We start from the raw sequence: 19,625 nt of genomic DNA on the forward strand, positions 1-19,625 counted from the left end.
CAAAGAGAGTCACACATCACCGACTGGAAACACTACATGTTTCGGGGACACGCTCCTTTTTCAGGTTATCTGATTAGTCGGCTGAGTGTGAAGATTAACTAGGGAAAATGACCCAGAAGTATAAGTGTGAGAGGTGGAGGAGCTGCCAGTCCCTGTCATCCATATGGCCCCGCCCACCCAAGTGGATAGTAACAATACCCAGTGCACCATACTTTATCAACAATTGCATAACTTAAAAATGTACTGTTAAAAAGTAATAATATTGATTAAAAATAAATAGTGCTTAAGAGGCAGTGGCTTAGTGCTGTCAGCCTGTAACAGGAAATGATTTTACTGGCAGGATCTCCAGGTAGGAAATGTTACAACAGGATTTGCAAAAAAAAATAAAAAATGATTTCCCTAAGAAAATTACATGCCAAAAAGCAGATTAAAGGATTACATATACTTTAACTAGTTACATGCAGGGCTTTCTTATTTGCAAGGACAGCTTTACAGAAAAGTGAGTAATTGTTGAGCAGAAGTAACAGTTTCTCCAGATACTAACCCGTCAGAAATATCTGTTGGGCATTTACTGTGCATGAGATGCTTGTGCAAGCACTGTATAATATAGCCACTGTGGCCGGGATGAACAGAACTTCTGTTCCAGTCTTAAATAGTCAATTGAATCAGCAGGAAAAGGTCATTTTGTGTTTTACTAACCTATTAATAATATCCTTATTAATCCATAAGCACCGCCACTGGGTCACCTATTCACTATATGCAGCAGCCGAAATAACATTTGTTTTATAAATAGCTTATCAAATTCCATCTCACTCAAATATTGTTCTTTACCAATACTACCAAATATATTAATAATATTATAATATAATTAATAATATAATATTACCAAAACTAATTTTTATGTATGTATGCCTTATAACTGGCAATATAGCTATGTATTCATGTTTTATTGCTTATTTTATAAATTTATGTAATACAGAGAAATTCTACCTTGAAAATATACTATCCTTCTTTTTGTACTTTGACCTTATCTATAATAAAAAAAACGTTTGTAAACAAAAATTTTTTTATATATATATATATATATATATATATATATATATATATATATATATATATACACTATCCTTAAATTTAAAAAAAGAAAATCTTATATATATATATATATATATATATATATGTGTGTGTGTGTATATATTTTTTTTTTTGCTTAGGATAGGACATGGAAAGGTTAGAACATCTGTCAGGTTTTAATTCATGTCTTTGTTCCTATTGGGCAGATTTCACCTTACTTCCTGTTCTTATGACAGGTGGCACAGAGACAGGAAGTAAAAGGAAATGCTCCACTTCAAAGTGTATGTAAAAACCTAAGGCAGGCCATAGATTATGTGGTTATGTGGTGTGGTTGCAAGAAAGAAAATTGCTTGATTCCCTCATCAAAACAGCCAGTGTTGATATAGGTATCCCTCCTACAGTGCTATTATGTTCTGCCGGTGGGGAGCCTTCCCTGTCGGCAGAACACAATGATTACTGCTGGCAGCTATAGCTGCCAGAAGTAATTGCATGCAAAATATCCAACAGGCTGATTGTACTGAAGTCGATCAAAGGTTTTCCTGCTGAACCAGATGAGATTTGATCCATTTATGGCCAGCTTTACAATATACTCCTGTTATTTACTCCCTTTTTGTCAGTTAAATATAGCATTGAAAGTGTTTTATGATATCTGTTTGATAAGGGCAAAAAAATACCCATAGATCATGCCACAAATTTTGTAGGCTAAAAACTTTAATTAACTGATTGTATGAGAATTGTTTCTTGTTCTCATTGTGGACTAGGAGAGGAGGAAGTGTAATAGTGCATCACACTTCTCCACATTTTGTTATTTTACAGCTTTATTACAAAATTGATTAAATTCATTGAGATTTCAGGAAGTAGTTTAGTGGGACTTTTCGGGTGCCAAATACACAAAGAAACCATATAACTTATACAAAAAAATGTATTCAAAGACATTTAAAACCAATAACAGTGGCTATACCAAAAATGGCGCAGTACAGTTACACATCATAAAATATAGATGGATTAAAGTCTTTCAGCAATTGTGTCCTGACATGTTTCGCCCGCTGGGGCAAAATTTGAAAAAGGGGTGCTGCATAATTTTGTAACACAATTGTGTTAGATCGAATGGTAAGGTGAATGTGACATCCCTCTCCAGGGCCTACTGGAGGGGGATATCACGTTCACCTTACCATTCGATCTAAGACACGATTGTGTTACAAAATATTGCGGCACCCCTGGCCCCCCCCTTTTTCAAATTTTGCTCATTGCGATCTACTGGCCCTGGCATTGGCCTTTTGGGCCATTTTGGCCAGCCATTCGAGCATAGCCCAGTGCCCATCCTTCCAATCCAGTCATTATTGGCTTCTCATCTGTGCGCAGTTATATATCGACTTTGTCTTTCAACAAATATCCCCCAAGAAAGTCCCATCAGGCGAAACATGTCAGGACACAATTGCTGAATGACTTCAATCCATCTATATTTTATGATGTGTAACTGTACTGCTCCATTTTTGGTGTAGCCACTCTTATTGGTTTTAAATGTTGGTGTGACCTTTGAATACATTTTTTGTATAAGTTATATGGTTTCTTTGTGAAGGTCAATGTCATTGACCCAATATGGTCATGTGGCCATTTCAGGCACAGCTGATTGGCCAGGTGGGGCGTGATCATGTGACAGCTTCCCACGGGTTCTGCAGAACAAACTCAGCTCATAACTGCTTGCCGGGTATTTTCATTCTTCCCCACTCCTTCCACAATGAAATTATATATGTTACAGTTCATGTGGTTTGTTTCTTTAAATTCCATTTTAACAGTTCTCATTTTTTTCCCCTATAGGTTCTCGGCCTGTACAACACCATTAACCCAGAAGCCTCTGCTTCTCCATGCTGCGTATCTCAAGACTTAGAATCTTTAACCATATTGTACTTTGTTGGGAAAACACCGAAAATCGAACAGCTCTCAAATATGATTGTAAAATCATGTAAATGTAGCTAGACCCGACAATACAGCGTATGTTTTAGTGGGGAAAAAAATCAAAAACATTTAAAAAAAATGTACAAATAGGGCTTGTTCAATCAGTGTTATCATGTAAAAAAAGGGGGGAAAAAACGGTACTAGTGTGAATTTTTTGAATTTTTTTATAACTGGCAGAAAATTCAAAACATTGAAGGTTTCATTAAGGGTTTTGTAGTGACTCAATTATAGATCCTCGGAGAGGAGCATTGCCCCCTCTCCCTTGCTGGTTAATGTTCCTGTGTGATAGTGGGAGATTTGGGCCAACAAAAAAAAATTGATCTCAGTGACTGGCAGAATGAGCCCTTGTCTCTTCACAAAAATTAACTTGTTTCTCGTTAAAATCATTCTCCTTCTCTGGTACTTTGTTGTATGCACAGCTATAGCGTGAAATATGTTGGTCTTCTTCCACGTCTGTTTCATATCCGGCTTTACTTTCGATATTCTATTGTGTGCAAATGACATCAGCACAAAACAAAGAGGGAAAAAGCCTCACAGTGAAGACACAATTACAGAAAAGAATGTCTCAATTTTTTTGAGCAATGGCGAATAACAGAGAGAGACATTTATTTAAAAAAATAAACACTGGAAGAATTTATTAGTGTCATTATGTGAAAGAAAATGAAAACAGGAATATCCCTTTAAGTGCAGTTATTGCATCTGCTCTTACTTGACCTGCCTAGTAGTCAGTCCACCAACCGCTTAGAACACCATTATTTTGCTGTTGATCTTATTTATTATTTTGCCATGAATTATGCGCTGAAACAAAGACCAAACAAATAGTTCAAATCAAATAATTGATGATATTAAATGTTATTAGCTTACAGATGTACTTTTGAGATTCGTGCACCATTTTAAGTGTAGCTCTAACAAAGCTGTTTAGCATAGACAGTGGTGGTATTCTCTCTCCCACTGATTTCTTTAAACATTGGGGGCCACTGGTGGGGAGATGCTCCTCTGAGATTCTGACTCTGGCCCTGAGCTATAGACTCATTTTGGCCACGTGCAGAACAGTTGTTTTGCCTGCAAGGTTCCATATTTATAACCACAGGTAAAGCATTCTAGGTGCATTGAAAATCCATATGGAGGGACTGGACTTCTTGTCTGGTCTGCAGTTATTATAGAAACAAACACAGGAGATGACTGAAACCACTGGTGCTTAACCATTACAAAGTTACTCGTTTTGGGTGCTCTTCAAATTTAAAAATACTTGTTGCCTATATGCAGTTGATGAAGCTGTTTGATAGACTAAAAGAATGCAGCTCACAGTTGAAGACTTGAGCTCTCATCTATGCTGAAATAAATAAATGGCTATCAGTACACTTTGGGGGAAGCTATTTATAAACAGTTACTGAGAACTAGTAAGAAAGATGGCTCATGATGGGGTATGTTATATGTTCATATGCATTGGTTCAGTCCTTACTATGCTTTTCAGAAGACATGTATAGTTTCAGCTACCCTATTAACTTGAGGCATCTCAAGATGGTTAGCAACAAAGCAAGGTTCATACTTTTCTTTGGCAAATACATTTTCATTGGAAATATCCATTTACTGGGAACTAGTAAGAAAGATGGCTCATGATGGGGTATGTTATATGTTCATATGCATTGGCTCAGTCCTTACTATGCTTTTCAGAAGACATTTATAGTTTCAGCTACCCTATCAACTTGAGGCATCTCAAGATGGTTAGCAACAAAGCAAGGTTCATACTTTTCCTTGGCAAATACATTTTCATTGGAAATATTTGTTTACTCTAAGTTAAACACCTCTGCATGTGTTAAGAAATGAATACACATTTTTGTTTTTTGGGATCACATTGATACTGCACAACTAAGGTACATGGACATTTAAGGGGAACTTTTTTATTTCATTTTTGTTATTCTTTCTTTCTGGCACTTGACCAGTCGGAACTGCCTCAAGAATGGGCAATATTTACATACTTCCTCCACAAGTCTTGTTGTTTTTGTCAAGGCCCACCTTACCTTTTCTTTAAAAAAAATACAAATAAAAAAATCTGCATCCTTTTGACCACTGCCCATTTTTCCCTACAAAAACAGGCTTTACACCTCAAAATTTATTTTTTTCATAATGTTTATTAAGCAGAAAAAAATGAAATCATTAAAGGGTATGTAAAATCTAAGTATGCATTTCTCATTTGAACCATTTTTATCTGTTAAATATTCATTTGAGAGTGTTTTGTTAAATCTGTTTGAAAAGTGCAAAAAATACCTATGCCAGAAACCAGCTTATAACTTCCATGCTCTCAGCCTGTGCTGCACTCATATCAGTTATTCCCAGCTATCTCCTAGGACTTCAGAAACTGTTTTCTCTATATTATGAAGAAGAGAGGAATGTATTTGAAGTCCAAATCAGGGGAACATCCTGGGGGGACAATTCTGTGTCTCCATAGATGCAGTAGGATGAATTAGCATTGCCACCCTTGCACAGGAAGTGTGTTGCTGGCAGGATCACCAGGTTGAGAATGCAAAAAAAAGTGTTTACATAAGCTTTAACTCCTTAAATAGTATTAATTACCTATATTGAGCCTTTGGAATGGGTTCTTGTAATTTTTGATGCTCTCAATGATGCATGTTCAAATGTAGGAGTTGCCTGTGTTAGTGGGAAACCTAAACAAAAATCTTCTTGCATTTGGGAATCATGTATACATATCAGAACACAATGATGCTTGAGGTATGTCAGAGCATTTTTCGATATTGCTGCATTCTTTAAATGCAATGCAGCTTTCATTGTTAGAGGACCATAGATGTCTATGGTTCCTCCAACAACGAAGCCTGACCAACAGTACAAAAGCTTATATAATATAGTTAATACATATTATTTACAAATAAATGCGCCTTTGCGCTTATATAAAATCAGAGGAGTTGGCCTTTCAGGTATTTTTAAGTGGGTGGGACATAGGTTATAGGAGGCCATGGAAATTGAAATTTAGGCCATGCCTTGAGATTAGGCAGTGCAGTTCGAGCATATCAAGGCAGTTGCCAACCTTGACTTTATACAGGCCTGTTAGGAGGTCTTTGTCTATTTAAGTGATATGTTTGGTGTATATATTGCCTTTCTAGTATAAAAAGCACATCTGTAATTTTTCTGTACATAATAAAAAAATAAACTAAATCAGTAATCACCATACGTTACAGTCTACATAAAAAAACATAATATGTTAATGCAAAAATCTCTGATTGTATGAGGCATTTGTTTGTTATTGTAAATTTCATTTAGTAAACTAGTGAAATATTTAATATGTACCGGTCTAATCAACAGACCTTTACTATGATGCTGTATAGCTATGCTATGTTTGTTCCAGGTATATGTAACTGTACCGATAGTATTACAATAGAGGAGTTGTAGCCTCAACTTTTGTTTGGAAACAGTTCTGTAGACCTTTGTTAGAAACGTAGAAATAACTCTGTACATCATGGGGTAGATTTTCTAATATTGCACAGCTGCACCAGTTTTAGTAAATTTCCCCCCATGTGTAATATGTACCAAATTACAAAGTATTCTTTGGAAGCCCTCAGATATTTTTTTTTGTACTAGGCCAGTATAAGTTGAATTCTGTTCAATGACTTGCACTGCAAATATTTTTTAGTATTTGCATCTTTCTCATTGATGTGCCATACGATATCTAAGATTTTACAGTCCACTCAGGGGAGAACTAGGCTGGGGGGCAGAGGGGCACTTGCCGCCTGGGCCAATATTAATAAAATATGTTGAGCTGTTAGCCCTGACCTGCAGTCAGTGATACATGCTGCAATTTTTATAGCTACCTGCCTCCCATTTAGACCTGTGATCATCAAGTCTGACAGCATCTACTTGTTTTGCAGCTCTGAGATGTGACAGAATGCTGAGAGTTGTAAGGGAAAGTGATGCTGAAAGATATAAAAAGTGTCTCATAATAAGCCATTTCTTTTAGGAATACCCACCTTTCATCATGCCTACTAATCCAATAAGTTACTTTGGTTATTTGCATTGTACACATTCTTTAGCCCACAGAAATTTGTCCTTACCATGAACATTGGTTGCGTTTGCCCTCCACGGCCAAAGGTTTCAAGTCCTCCTTTTAAATCCAAAGAAATATCTAAAGATTTAAAAACAAGTCAAGTTAATAAATACCTTGATTTTAAATGGACTCCACTGACCTTCAGGAGTCATCGATATCTGTACTGTTGCTGTGTCTCCCCGCTGCAGAGATTCACTTCTCTATTTGTGCTGGTGACTATTGTCTCTAGAACTGAAAATGGGGACAATCCAAAACATGGAGTTGTTATGGGAATAGAGGGGAAGTCTTACAATTGGGATGCTTGTTCCAGTGACAAGATCTTGTTCACTTGCTAGTGTACATATTCGCCAGCACACCATGAATCAATAACTTCCATCCAAAGGTTTCTTTTATTGAAAGAGATCACATCACAGAAATAAGTGCAACATTTTGGAGTCATGCAGGGCTCATGCCTGATGAAGGGGCCCTGTGTGGCTCCGAAACGTTGCACTTATTTCTGTGATGTGATCTCTTTTAATAAAATAAACCTTTGGATGGAAGTTGTCGATCCATGGTGTGCTGGCAAATATGTACACTTGCTTGATTTTTCAGGACCCAATTGGTAATCACTGCAGCACCCACCATTTCAAACGTGTGCAAAAGGAATATTGACAAGCTTGTTCACCTGCTGTCGTGTCTATAGACAAAAAGTAGGATTATCTACCCAATGGTACATGGATGGCAAAAACATTTACAGAATTTAAATTGTCTTTACTCTTTCACAAATTAATGAAGTCTGAACCCTACAATACCCTTGTGAATTCATTTAAATATGTATAGGTTTGCTTCATGATTTTAATCTCTATGGACTCAATGCAACATATTTGCAGTCCAAACAAGTAAAAGGACATCCTAATTTCTCAGTGCTGAATTTTAAGAAAGTATAAAAACCAGATACTGTAGTATACTGAAGATTTTTGTCAATATCTGATAGTAAAAAAAGTAATCTGGTTACCCATGTGCCTGTATATTTGCTTAGGAAAAAAACACTCTCTTGGGGGTGATACATAGTATGTAAATCAACTACTAGAACTGAATATAAATTATCACGGTCATTTAGTGTTTGTAACATGAAACAATTGCATTTAGAGATTTGTGATGGAACTGTTTCCTTCAAAAATGTGATAAGATGGCAACCAGGATAAATTAAACACACCACCACTGGTGACCTGAGCAAACAACCAACAGACACTCAACCACTGGTGCCCCAAAGTACCGTTAACAGATCCTGTTCATCTTCTCATTGGGCCCCAACATATCAGCATATAAAGTAGTTGTACTGTCTGCTCCCCTATTCAAAAGTAATTGTCCTTGAGCTTTTACTGCTTTAGGTAGATATCCTACTATACAGCTTTGATACTGGGCATCAGTGCTTCCAGTTAATATTTTAGATTCCGTGACAGATGTGGAACTGAAAGTTGGTATATTGTGTTCACTAGAGCATGGTCAACCAATTGGTGGAAAATAGACCAGATACATTATATTGGCCCTCCAATATGAAAACTTTTTCTACATATAGATACTTCCCTACTGGGACCAGACATATCAGTATAATAGTGAGTGGCGGGCTTTGAAACCATAAAAGTCAAACTGTGTAACCATTGTCAAAACTTCACTCTGTCCCAACACAGTCCCCATACTATAAGCTCCTCTGAAATAAAATGTTGGTATGCATGCATTCTGTGTGGTTTGCTACAAGACAGCCAGAAAATGTTTACAATGCAATTTTCTCGTACAGTGTATATAAATCCCAAAGTACATCAATTTGAAGGAACACAAAGCTAAAATAAATATCTTGGTTTGTGATATATTACCCATAATACTTGCAATTTTTGAACACACAAAATCTTCTCTTTTTTTTTTCCAGATTTTGTTTTAACAAATTAACCATCAGATTTTACAAGACATAATCTTTTTTTTACATATATCTTAAAGAGCCTACAGTATTTTTTCCAAATGAACAAAAACCTGAATGCTTCACAACTATGTATGTAAATAATTATAAATATGAACAAGAACAACTTTTAAGTCATTTTATTGTATTTGTATTTTTGTTTGCTAGTAGGGTGCAGTGTATATGTAATATTCCATCAATTTCAATGAAATGGCAATATTTTACAAATATTTTATAGCACCACAAAAAAGTGATAAATAAAAGTAACCTATGAAGGTGTATTTTAAAGCTGTGTATTTTTTTTTTCTTTTTACATAAACAGAATTTTACAAAAAGTTTCCAGGCAATTTAAAATAAAGAGATGATATAAGGGAAGCAAATTACTAATGGGCAGATAATTACTGGTGGTATCCTAGATAGCAAAAGACAACTTTACATTGCATGTCAAAACCATTACCTTGTGGCAGATGCAGTTAAATGTGAGTTGCATAGAATTTATCAAAACTGCATTGTTTCCAAACCATTGTTTTTCTTACCTCTTCCGAATTTCCATGTTTTTACGTTCATTTTCTTAGTTTCTTTTTTATGTATTGTTATGGGAAAATCTGATGACATAAATTTACAGATCCATACTTGGCTTTTTCAACATTACACCTGTATAGACCGTGTAGGAGTAAATAAATGTAAAATTAATTCTGTTGTATTATTTTTTTTTTTTTTTACTGATTAATCCATATTTTAACACAATGTATGTCTGTTGTTCGTGGTGCTGTAGTGGTAATAAATTATTTGAGTTGTACAGTTATGTTTCGTCTTGAATTTTTTTTCACATTTTGTTTAGTTAGGATATGTTTTTTACCACACTATATGGCCATGAGTTTGTTGACCTTTGGCCATCACACCTATAATCCTTGACATTAATATGGAGTTGGCCCTTGCTTTGTGACTATAACATTCTCCGCTCTTCTGTGAAGGCTTTTCAGAAGATATCGGGGTATTTCTGGAGGAATTTGTGCCCATTTAGCCCAAAGAGTATTGATGTTGTAGTGCACCATAGGCATTCCAATTTATCCCAAAGGTGCACAGTAGGGTTTAATTCAGGGCTCCATGCAGGCCTCTTGATTCCCTCTAGACCACCCTTATTTAACCTTTTCAACACAGAGGAATCTTTGAAATAACTTCTCAGTCTCGGGGAACCCCTGTTAAAAATGGCTATATCTACAAATCATGAATGTGATCAGTGGGAAGAATGCTCATTAAACTTATGGTCATTGGCAGCAATAATAACCCCCTTACACATAACTAAAAGTATCAGTGGTGTCAGTAGGAACTTATCTGAGGCATGACTTGCTCATCGTTCAAGGAACCCTTAGCAACTTCTGGAGGAACCCTAGGGTTCTATGGAACTCTGGCTGAGAAACCCTGCTCTAGACCAGACTTGTAAAACTGCGTCTTTATGGAACTGGGTTTTGTGCACAGGGGCACAGTCATATTGGAATACAAAAAGGCATTCCCCAAACTGTATGAGATGTTTGTTTAATGCAACTTAATAATATGTACTTCAATATAAGAAAGTAATCCTTTTGCAGCAGACACTCCATGGGCATATCTGTATACAGTATGTGACCAGAGAGACAAGAAAAGCATCATATGCATTAAGAAAGGCTAAAGCATCCTTTGCACCCTCACTTTCTATAAACATAGACAAACAAGACTACAATCTTGCTAGGGATCTCACAAAAGAGTAGGCAAAGTTGGCAAGACGTTGAAAACATATTTAAATGTATAATGTACATTTAAAGCAGAACACAGTTAAATCTCAGCCAGTCATTTCATTTGCACATCTTTGCAAGCTGTAGAACAAACCTGGTGGCGCACTCAATTTCTTATTGAGCTCTGCAGCTTCCTATGTCACCTCTTGACCTCCAGCCTACTCAGATAATGAATCAGCATCATAACCACCAGGGGATGACTATGAATTTTTAGCCCAGGGTACAAAGACAACCAACTTACCATCCATGGCAGGGACAGTTTCCTCTGAGCTAAAGGGTGCCCCAGAGTTGCAGTGACTCGTAGGCATGGTAAAAAAAATAGACTTCTTAATGTCATAGGTCAAATTGTGGAGAGGGAGGTGCAGGAGTAAGCAAGAGTACCATGTTGGGGATCGTGAGACCAGAATGTGGAAGAGAGATAATAAGAAGGAAGAAGGCTGGGATTTGTAGGATTAAGAGAGAAAAGGCAGTAAGGATGGATTGTGGAAGGGCAAACAGAAGGACATGGGGATGGAGAGTGCAGGGAAAAGGTTAGAGAGTGTTAATATGTTCAGATATGTACAGTATATCCTTATCTCCCTTGAGGAACTACAGCCAAACACAGTGTATAAAATGTCAGTGAACCTTTATTCATTGTTAGGAACTGCTTCTCTTGCCCATATACTGTAGGACTAGGGCAGTGATTCTCAACCAGGGTTCTGTGGAACCCTAGGGTTCCTCCAGAGGTTGCTAGCGGTTCCTTCAGCATTGGGCAATTTCTGCCTCTCAGATAACTTCCCATTGACACTATTGATCTTTTTAGCTATCTGTAAGGAAGTAATTCTTCCCAATGATCACAAGTGTAAGAACCATTCTTCTCACTGACCATCACACTAATGTATCATGAGTTGTAGAGTCCTAATTTTTAGCAGGGATTCCTCGAGACCAGAGAACTATTTCAAGGGTTCCACTGTGTTGAAAAGGTTGAGAGAGGCTGGTCTAGGGAATGCAAAAGCAGCTTGAAGCAAATAAGGTGGCTGGTAGTTGTAAACATATACATGTATTTGCCTGCTTACCTGGAGTTCTGCTTTAATTGTAAATTTTGATGGGGTTGCACCTTTAACTGAGATGATACAGGAAAGATTTAATTCCATCTAATTTGTACAGTTCTTTCTCTCACAGGCCTTGTGTGCTTGTTAGCCCCAAACAGATCACAGTGAAATTTTTAATGAGTGCGCTGTACTCCAGTGCTCTCTTTGGAGAATATAAAGCTCTGTAATATCTGTAATTTCTATTAAACATCTGGACATTGACATAATAAAATCCATATTGCAGGAACTACTCTGGGTTTTGTCATTAACTTCAGTTAGAGAACGCAGGGTCAGGCAGTGCATATAATGAATACTAAGTAAATGTCAATGTTGTACAAAATTTGGTTGCCTTTATTGATTTGGAAAAGTTGCGAACATCTGAAAAAGATACAGACTGCTTGGAAAGTCAAAGGCTTGTGTCATGATTTAGCATGCCTATGCGCTTATTTATCAGTAGTAGTCAAGGTAACCTTCTAAAGGAAGAATAGACAGTGAGAGTTCCCATATGGAACCCTGTGCTTCTAGCAACCAGAGGGACACACTGCAAATGTTATCATTGACTTGTAAGATGTCTTGCAACACAAGAAGAGTGAAAGATTGTTACATTCCCTATAAAAAAAAAGGGAACAATCAATACAATATTATATAAAAATGCAAAATAATGATATTGTTTTTTTTAAAAAGATGCTTCTATCAAGATCAGCTAAAAAACATGCAGTTCAGTATTGGCCAGCCATTTAAAGAAAGTATATTATAGACTTGGAGAGAGCGCAGAGAAAGACCACCTAATGTAGAATTCCAGCGTTAACCATTTCAATACAGGGCACTTTCACCCCTTTCCTGCCCAGGCCAATTTTCAGGTTTCAACGCTGTCGCAAATTTGAATGGCAATTGCGCGGTCATGCTGTAACACTGTACCCTCACAAACTTTTTATCATTTTTTTTCCTACAAATCTTTTGGTGGTACTTGATCACCACTGGGTTTTTTATTTTTTGTGCTACAAATAAAAAATATTTTCTTAGTTTCTGTTATAAAACTTTGTAAATAAGTAAGTTTTCTCCTTCACTGATGAGGCAGCACTGATGGGCACTGCTGAGGTGGCACTGATGAGCACTGATGATGAGGCACTTATATGCAGCACTGATGGGCACAGATAGGTGGCACTGATATGCAGCCCTGATGGGCACTCATAGGTGGTACTGATAGACAGCATTAATGGGCATTTATAGGCGGCACTGGTGGGTACTTAGAGGTGGCACTGATCAACAGCACTGATTAGGAGGCACTGACAGGCATCACTGATGGGCACAGATTGGCATTTCTAAAGCCCCATACACACTATCAGATTATCTGCTGAGTTTTTCCTTCAGATTTACCAAAACCATGTAGTAGAAGGGCCTGCCTGATTGCATACACATTGAAACTCCTAAGGTTTGTCCTCATATTATATGGTTTTGGTAAATCTGAAGGAAAAACTCAGCAGAAAATCTGATAGTGTGTATGGGGCTTAATGGGCAGAGATTGGCACCCCTGGTGGTCTCTGGTGGGCTCTAGTGGGCACCCTTGATGGGTCTGCACTGATAATAAAAGCGCTGATTTTCAGCGCAGACCCACCCCTGTCAGAAGAGCAGCCGGTCGGCTCTCCTCTACTCGTGCCCTATATATAGCACTTCCTGGTTACCATGTAATGAGCTGTGATTGGACAAGGCTCTTCACATGGAAATGAGCCTACATGATAGGCTTTTACCAGGATCGGACATGCAGTGTCAGACTGATACACCACACCGTGGGTGCACGCTAGCGGCTTATCCTGCTGGATGTCGTATGACACCCAGTCAGGATAACACAACCACTTTCCACCCGTCAATGTGCTGTATGGCGGGTGGGAAGTGGTTGCCATCATTTATTTAAATAGTTTGTTTAAACTAAGCTGATCCAAATTAACTATTTCCATTATAGAATGAAGTGGGCACAGTGGGTGCAATGTGTGCTATAATATGCTGTTGTAGCTTTGGCAACATACAGTAAGTAGTGTTGTATTCCAGCAGCAGAATACTGAATAGGTGACTTCCCATCTACAGATTTAAGGACAGCCTTTCAGTGGAAGCGAGGTATCAGAGGTAAGCATTAACAAATGCAAATCTGGTCACATGTTTATTCTACAAAACAACATTTTGGAACTATCATGACTTGCTTTTCTTTCAAATAATTCACTGTTATCACAAACATAACACTGGTCTTGCTATATTCTATTCCTACCCTATAACCCCCAAGAAAAAAATTGCCAACTGTCATTGAAAAGGTTAACTAGATTTGGCATTTACATAGACAGTGTGGAACCAAGGATGTTAAAACATATTTTTATTAGAATTAACATTACATATAACAAAGGTTTTATGGCTGGCAAAGGAACGGTCATAAAGCATGGTTACAATAATGGCCATCCTCTAAACTCAATCACAAGTCCTTGGTCTACTCCCGCGAGTGCAATTATGTCAACATTCCTTCCAGCTTTGGATAGGAAGAAGATAAAACATTAACAATAAAAACAGAATCTCAAACCGCCAAGCTTGCTTTGCAGTTGACTAAACATGTTTTTAGCATTGGTTTGTGGAGTAATGTTAAAAGGATCCCTATGTGAACTCACATTTTTATGGCCAGAAGACTGATTAAGTTTCATTTAAGACTTTATGGACCACAGCTCCTACACAAATAGCTCTATTCTGTAAAAACTCTGAGTCCCGTTTACCCTTTCATTGCTTCAGGACATGTTCTCAGGGTCAGTTCATGCCTCACTAGCCTTAAACTCTGAGTTTTAAAGGAAATTTATCTTTTTCATATGTTTCGTTTTGCAGATATACATATTTGTGAGCTTTTACAGCTAAATGTTATTGAAGGGCATTTAAGCAATCAAGCTCCACTTTAATAGGAAACTGTAATCAAGAGCCTTAACAGTGTACATTTTGTGGATAAAATGGAAATCTCCAACAACCGGTCACGTAGAGAAATGCCATGGCATTGTTCACATGATCTCTGACACTTTAAATTCTAAAAATGATTTAATACTTAATTTGGGCTTCCTGATCATAGTCATGTGATCTCTACTGAAATAGAGCATCACTGTTCAGGTAGAGCTGCTGTTTGACCAGCTTGATCAGGACCTCCGTCTTCTAACAACATTTAGCAGAATCCACATAACCCTTGCCTTGGAATGGATCATGTTTCCCAGTGACAGAGCAGGTACTATTTTGTCTATAGAAGGTAAGCTTTTCATACATACTATCATGTATTCTTTTTCTTTGGGTGAATTCTGGTAGGTTTAATCATAAAATGATGATAAGAATGGACACTTTGTCCATCTCCAGAAAATATGCATATGTAAAGATGAAAGCAGGTTATGGGTGTCATGAATTATACCATCAAGAGGTCTAACCTTAGCTATACCAACCAATAAGATTTAAACATAGCTAACAATATAGGGGAAGCACAGTGGCCTAATTTGTTAATACTTACAGTATGCTTTACGACAATGGCCTTGGGTTCAAATATTGGCAAGGAGAGTATCTGCATGCCAAATAAATGCTGGTACAAACTACAAAGTCTTATCACATTCTGCATGCTGGTCCCATGCCTGACCTATTAGGGAGAGTTGGGGAAAGGCCTAGCGACCTACCTTGTAAACAATTGCCAAGAAAATACTGTGGAAAAGGTTCCCAAGTGTATCAGACATGGTTAAAAAGCTCTGCTACAAATTAGAAACAACTTTGAGGACCTGATGCTTCTATGCTGCAGTTAAGAATTCCAGGTCACATCCCTGCCCTCAGTCTTTGATTGAACAGGGAAGGAGCAGCAGAAGACATATCTCTGCTCTTGGTAGTTTCTAATTCTAATTGCCATGGGAATTCTGCTGGTGTGCACACAACTTAATAACTCATTACCTCAGATTTTCTTTATTTTTTATTAAAAGGTAGCTCTGCAGATTTATAAAAAAAATGAAAACCATTTATACAATTGCTATAGAAGCCAGTTTGTATTGTGAGTGCATAACATTTTCCAAATTAATCACAACAATGCTATGATTTTCTAAAAATTCTTTTCCTTGCAACCATGGCAACAGCACTGTACTTGGCTGACTTCTTTTACAAGGATTCTACAATGAGCTTCTAGCCAAGTTACAGAAACTGAGGTTTACTGCACTGGAAATTCCACCTTTCGTGAAAGACTGCCCATCTGAAAGTACGCTGTGATGTAATGCCTCTTCTAGTGCTGAAACTGGTCTTGTGATTATAGCTACTGTATACTTGGGGCACAAAAACATTAATTTAAAGCTGAAATCTGAGCAGAACACATTTTTAAAATGAACTTTCAACTTGTTTGACAAGCCCAAAAATTGGTTGTCCTATAATAGGAAGATGACACCAATATCCTGTCTAGGCAACCCCTCACCCATCTGAGCCTGCTTCTTATATGCTGGGGGACTGGTTGGCTAAATGCCTGTCGTGGAAAGAGGAGCTCAAGGTGCTGATAGTTTTTACACTCCCTACCCTGTATTATCCCAGTGTGCCACATCTTATCTAAAGGTGATCAGAACAAGATATGAAAGGGTGATAAGTAAGTCTGTTGTTCTGCTGAGATGCGTTTGAGCTATGAGGGATGCTGAATGAGGCAACAGGGCAGTGTTATTGTTGCTGGTCCTTTTTCTTCATCTCTCTCCCAAATGTTCACTCACTGTGCCTATGGAGCTGACAGCAGTGATTGGCCTTTCTGTTTATATATGTAGCAGCATCTCTCTCGGGGATGTCAGCAATGACAGGTGTCACCGCTGTGGAAGGCTTTACCGAAGGGGCAAAGATGGCTGACTCCTCGGTTGTCACGCCCGTGGCCCAGTCCACGCGGTAGGCCCGAGGCAATTCAACTGACTGCTCCATTTTAAAAGTATATTCTCCACATTTCTTGCATCTGGAGAATGGCCGAGGGTTGGCGACCAAGCTGTCGCACTTTCCGCAAAGCATACCCAGGCCCTCGATGTCTCCAGCGGTGTACAGTATGAACCGCCCCTGCGGCAGCAGGCGAATGCCCATGTCTGTGAGCATGGTACCAGGTAACTGTATTCCTGTGGGACCCCTTCCAAGAGGCATCCTGGGTTCTGACACAGACTGCATACCCGGAACACGGTACATCCTCAAAGAAATTTTTCTCCAGCACTCCCAGAAAAATACCAACTGTTCTTTCCTCTTTCCGCAATACACTCTCACGCGGTGCCTCGTGCAGGAAAGAACAACTGAGACTCCTCCCACTGGGATGCTTGGGTTGTGCAACTTTGCGGGCTTTTCGGCAAGGGCTCCTGCCACGCTTACGCACCTCAGTGAAAGTCCGAGTAAAGATGGCGCCAATGGCGCAGTTAGAAAACACAACCCTCTGTCCTTGCTTTACCACATGTACAGTTCCTTTGCGAGAGGTAACGGTAAAATCCCGGACGAGCCCCCACATGTAGCACTAACCCCAAAGGAGCTGCTGGTTATTTTTGGGCTTACCGTTACCTTCCGTTCTCCCTGTTGCACGTCTAAGGGATGTCCCGTGGTAGATGACCCAGTAACTTGAGACTGACAATAGATCCACTTGGATTTTATTTTCAAAACTTAAACCATTGAACAGTCTTTCAACTTGGGATCAGAGGGTTGGAAAAGGAAGTTCAGGTACTCTGAGGCGGCGTACACACGCGGGGACTGTCTGCCGAAACTAAGTTCGTCAAACAGTCCGCTCAAACTTTTGAATGAACGAACACGCCCACACACGGCACTTTTTGAGCGGACAAATACGGCAAACTTTGTTCGTCGTACTAAGTCCGCGCAACTTTTGAAATGAGCGGACTCGCCCACACACGAGGCAACAGTCCGCTCATTTCGAGCGCGTGTGCAGGTAGGTGGGGCCCGCGACGGAGACGTCGCGGGCTCCGCCGCCTGGAATGGACTTAAAGGGGAACCCCAACGCCGAAAAAAATCGGCGTGGGGGTCCCCCCAAAGTCCACAACAGACCCTTGTCCGAGCACGCTACCCGGCCGGCCAGGAAAGGGGGGCGAGCGAGCGCGCCCCCCCTCCTGAGCCGTACCAGGCCGCGTGCCCTCAACATGGGGGGTGCCTTGGGGAAGGGGGGGGCCGCGCGGCCCCCCCACCCCAAAGCACCTTGTCCCCATGTTGATGAGGACAAGGGCCTCTTCCCTGCGTCTGCGGGCGGGGGGCTTATCGGAATCCGGGAGCCCCCTTTAATAAGGGGGCCCCCGGATACCGGCCCCCCACCCTATGTGAATGAGTATGGGGTACAATGTACCCCTACCCATTCACCTGTAAAATAAAAGTACCCAAAAAAAAACACAACACACGAGATAAAATATTTTATTGCACAGCTCCGGGGGTCTTCCGTCTTCGGGGGTCTTGTCCCCCTCTTCGGTTCTTCTGCCGGGCCACCGCGCCTTCTTATAGCTCTTTTGCAGGCGGTGGCCCGGTCTTCTGTCGCCGCCTTCCGTTCTTCTGTCGCCGCCTTCCGTTCTTGTTCTTCTTCTTGTTCTTCTTGTTCTTCTCCAGGAGATGTTGACACGTCGCTCTCTCCGGCCGGAATGCCAGAGCCGCGCTGAGCGGCCACTTATATAGTGACAATGGGGCGGTGTCACATGGTATATGTCACATGGGTTGGTCACATGGTGACCCCGCCCCCTTACGATGTCATAGTCCCCATGTGACATCAACCCATGTGACCAACCCATGTGACATATGCCATGTGACACCGCCCCATTGTCACTATATAAGTGGCCGCACAGCGCGGCTCTGGCATTCCGGCCGGAGAGAGCGACGTGTCAACATCTCCTGGAGAAGAACAAGAAGAACAAGAAGAAGAACAAGAACGGAAGGCGGCGGCGACAGCGGCGACAGCGGCGGCAGAAGAACCGAAGAGGGGGACAAGACCCCCGAAGTCGGGAGAAGAGGCCGGCGGCGGGGAGGAAGAAAGCCGGACTCCTCCACTAGCAAAAGAGCTACAAGAAGATAGCGGAGGAGTCCGGCGAGAAGACCCCCGAAGACGGAAGACCCCCGGAGCTGTGCAATAAAATATTTTATCTCGTGTGTTGTTTTTTTTTGGGTACTTTTATTTTACAGGTGAATGGGTAGGGGTACATTGTACCCCATACTCATTCACATAGGGTGGGGGGCCGGTATCCGGGGCCCCCTTATTAAAGGGGGCTCCTGGATTCCGATAAGCCCCCCGCCCGCAGACCCCGAAACCAACGGCCAGGGTTGTCGGGAAGAGGCCCTTGTCCTCATCAACATGGGGACAAGGTGCTTTGGGGTGGGGGGGCCGCGCGGCCCCCCCTTCCCCAAGGCACCCCCCATGTTGAGGGCACGCGGCCTGGTACGGCTCAGGAGGGGGGGCGCGCTCGCTCGCCCCCCTTTCCTGGCCGGCCGGGTAGCGTGCTCGGACAAGGGTCTGTTGTGGACTTTGGGGGGACCCCCACGCCGATTTTTTTCGGCGTTGGGGTTCCCCTTTAAGTCCATTCCAGGCGGCGGAGCCTGCGACGTCTCCGTCGCGGGCCCCGCCTACCTGCACACGCGCTCGAAATGAGCAGACTTCCCTCCGAGCGGGAACAGTTTGCTCATTTCGAAAGTGGCCTACACACGGGCGGACTGTTCGCTCAAACCAAGTTTCAGCGGACAGTTTTTCGGAATTTCCGAAAAACTTTGTTCGTCAAACTGTCCGCTGAAACTATCCGCTG

General features: G+C 40.4%; 1 protein-coding gene across 2 annotated transcripts in view; it reads left to right on the forward strand.

Annotated features, from left to right (window-relative positions):
• TGFB2 (transforming growth factor beta 2) overlaps nt 1–5,552 on the forward strand; it is a 203,536-nt gene extending 197,984 nt beyond the window's left edge. For both annotated transcript variants that reach the window (XM_077485780.1, XM_077485781.1), the window contains exon 7: nt 2,893–5,552. In XM_077485780.1, the coding sequence (XP_077341906.1) occupies nt 2,893–3,051 (159 nt within the window). In that variant the 3' untranslated portion in view covers nt 3,052–5,552. The remainder of the gene's footprint in view (nt 1–2,892) is intronic.
• The last annotated feature ends 14,073 nt before the right edge of the window (nt 5,553–19,625 follow it).

The sequence above is a fragment of the Lithobates pipiens genome, unplaced genomic scaffold (genome assembly GCF_037356315.1).
Source record: "Lithobates pipiens isolate NorthernLeopardFrog02 unplaced genomic scaffold, aLitPip1_a1.2 Scaffold_18, whole genome shotgun sequence".
In the NCBI taxonomy this organism is placed as follows: Eukaryota; Metazoa; Chordata; class Amphibia; order Anura; family Ranidae; genus Lithobates; species Lithobates pipiens.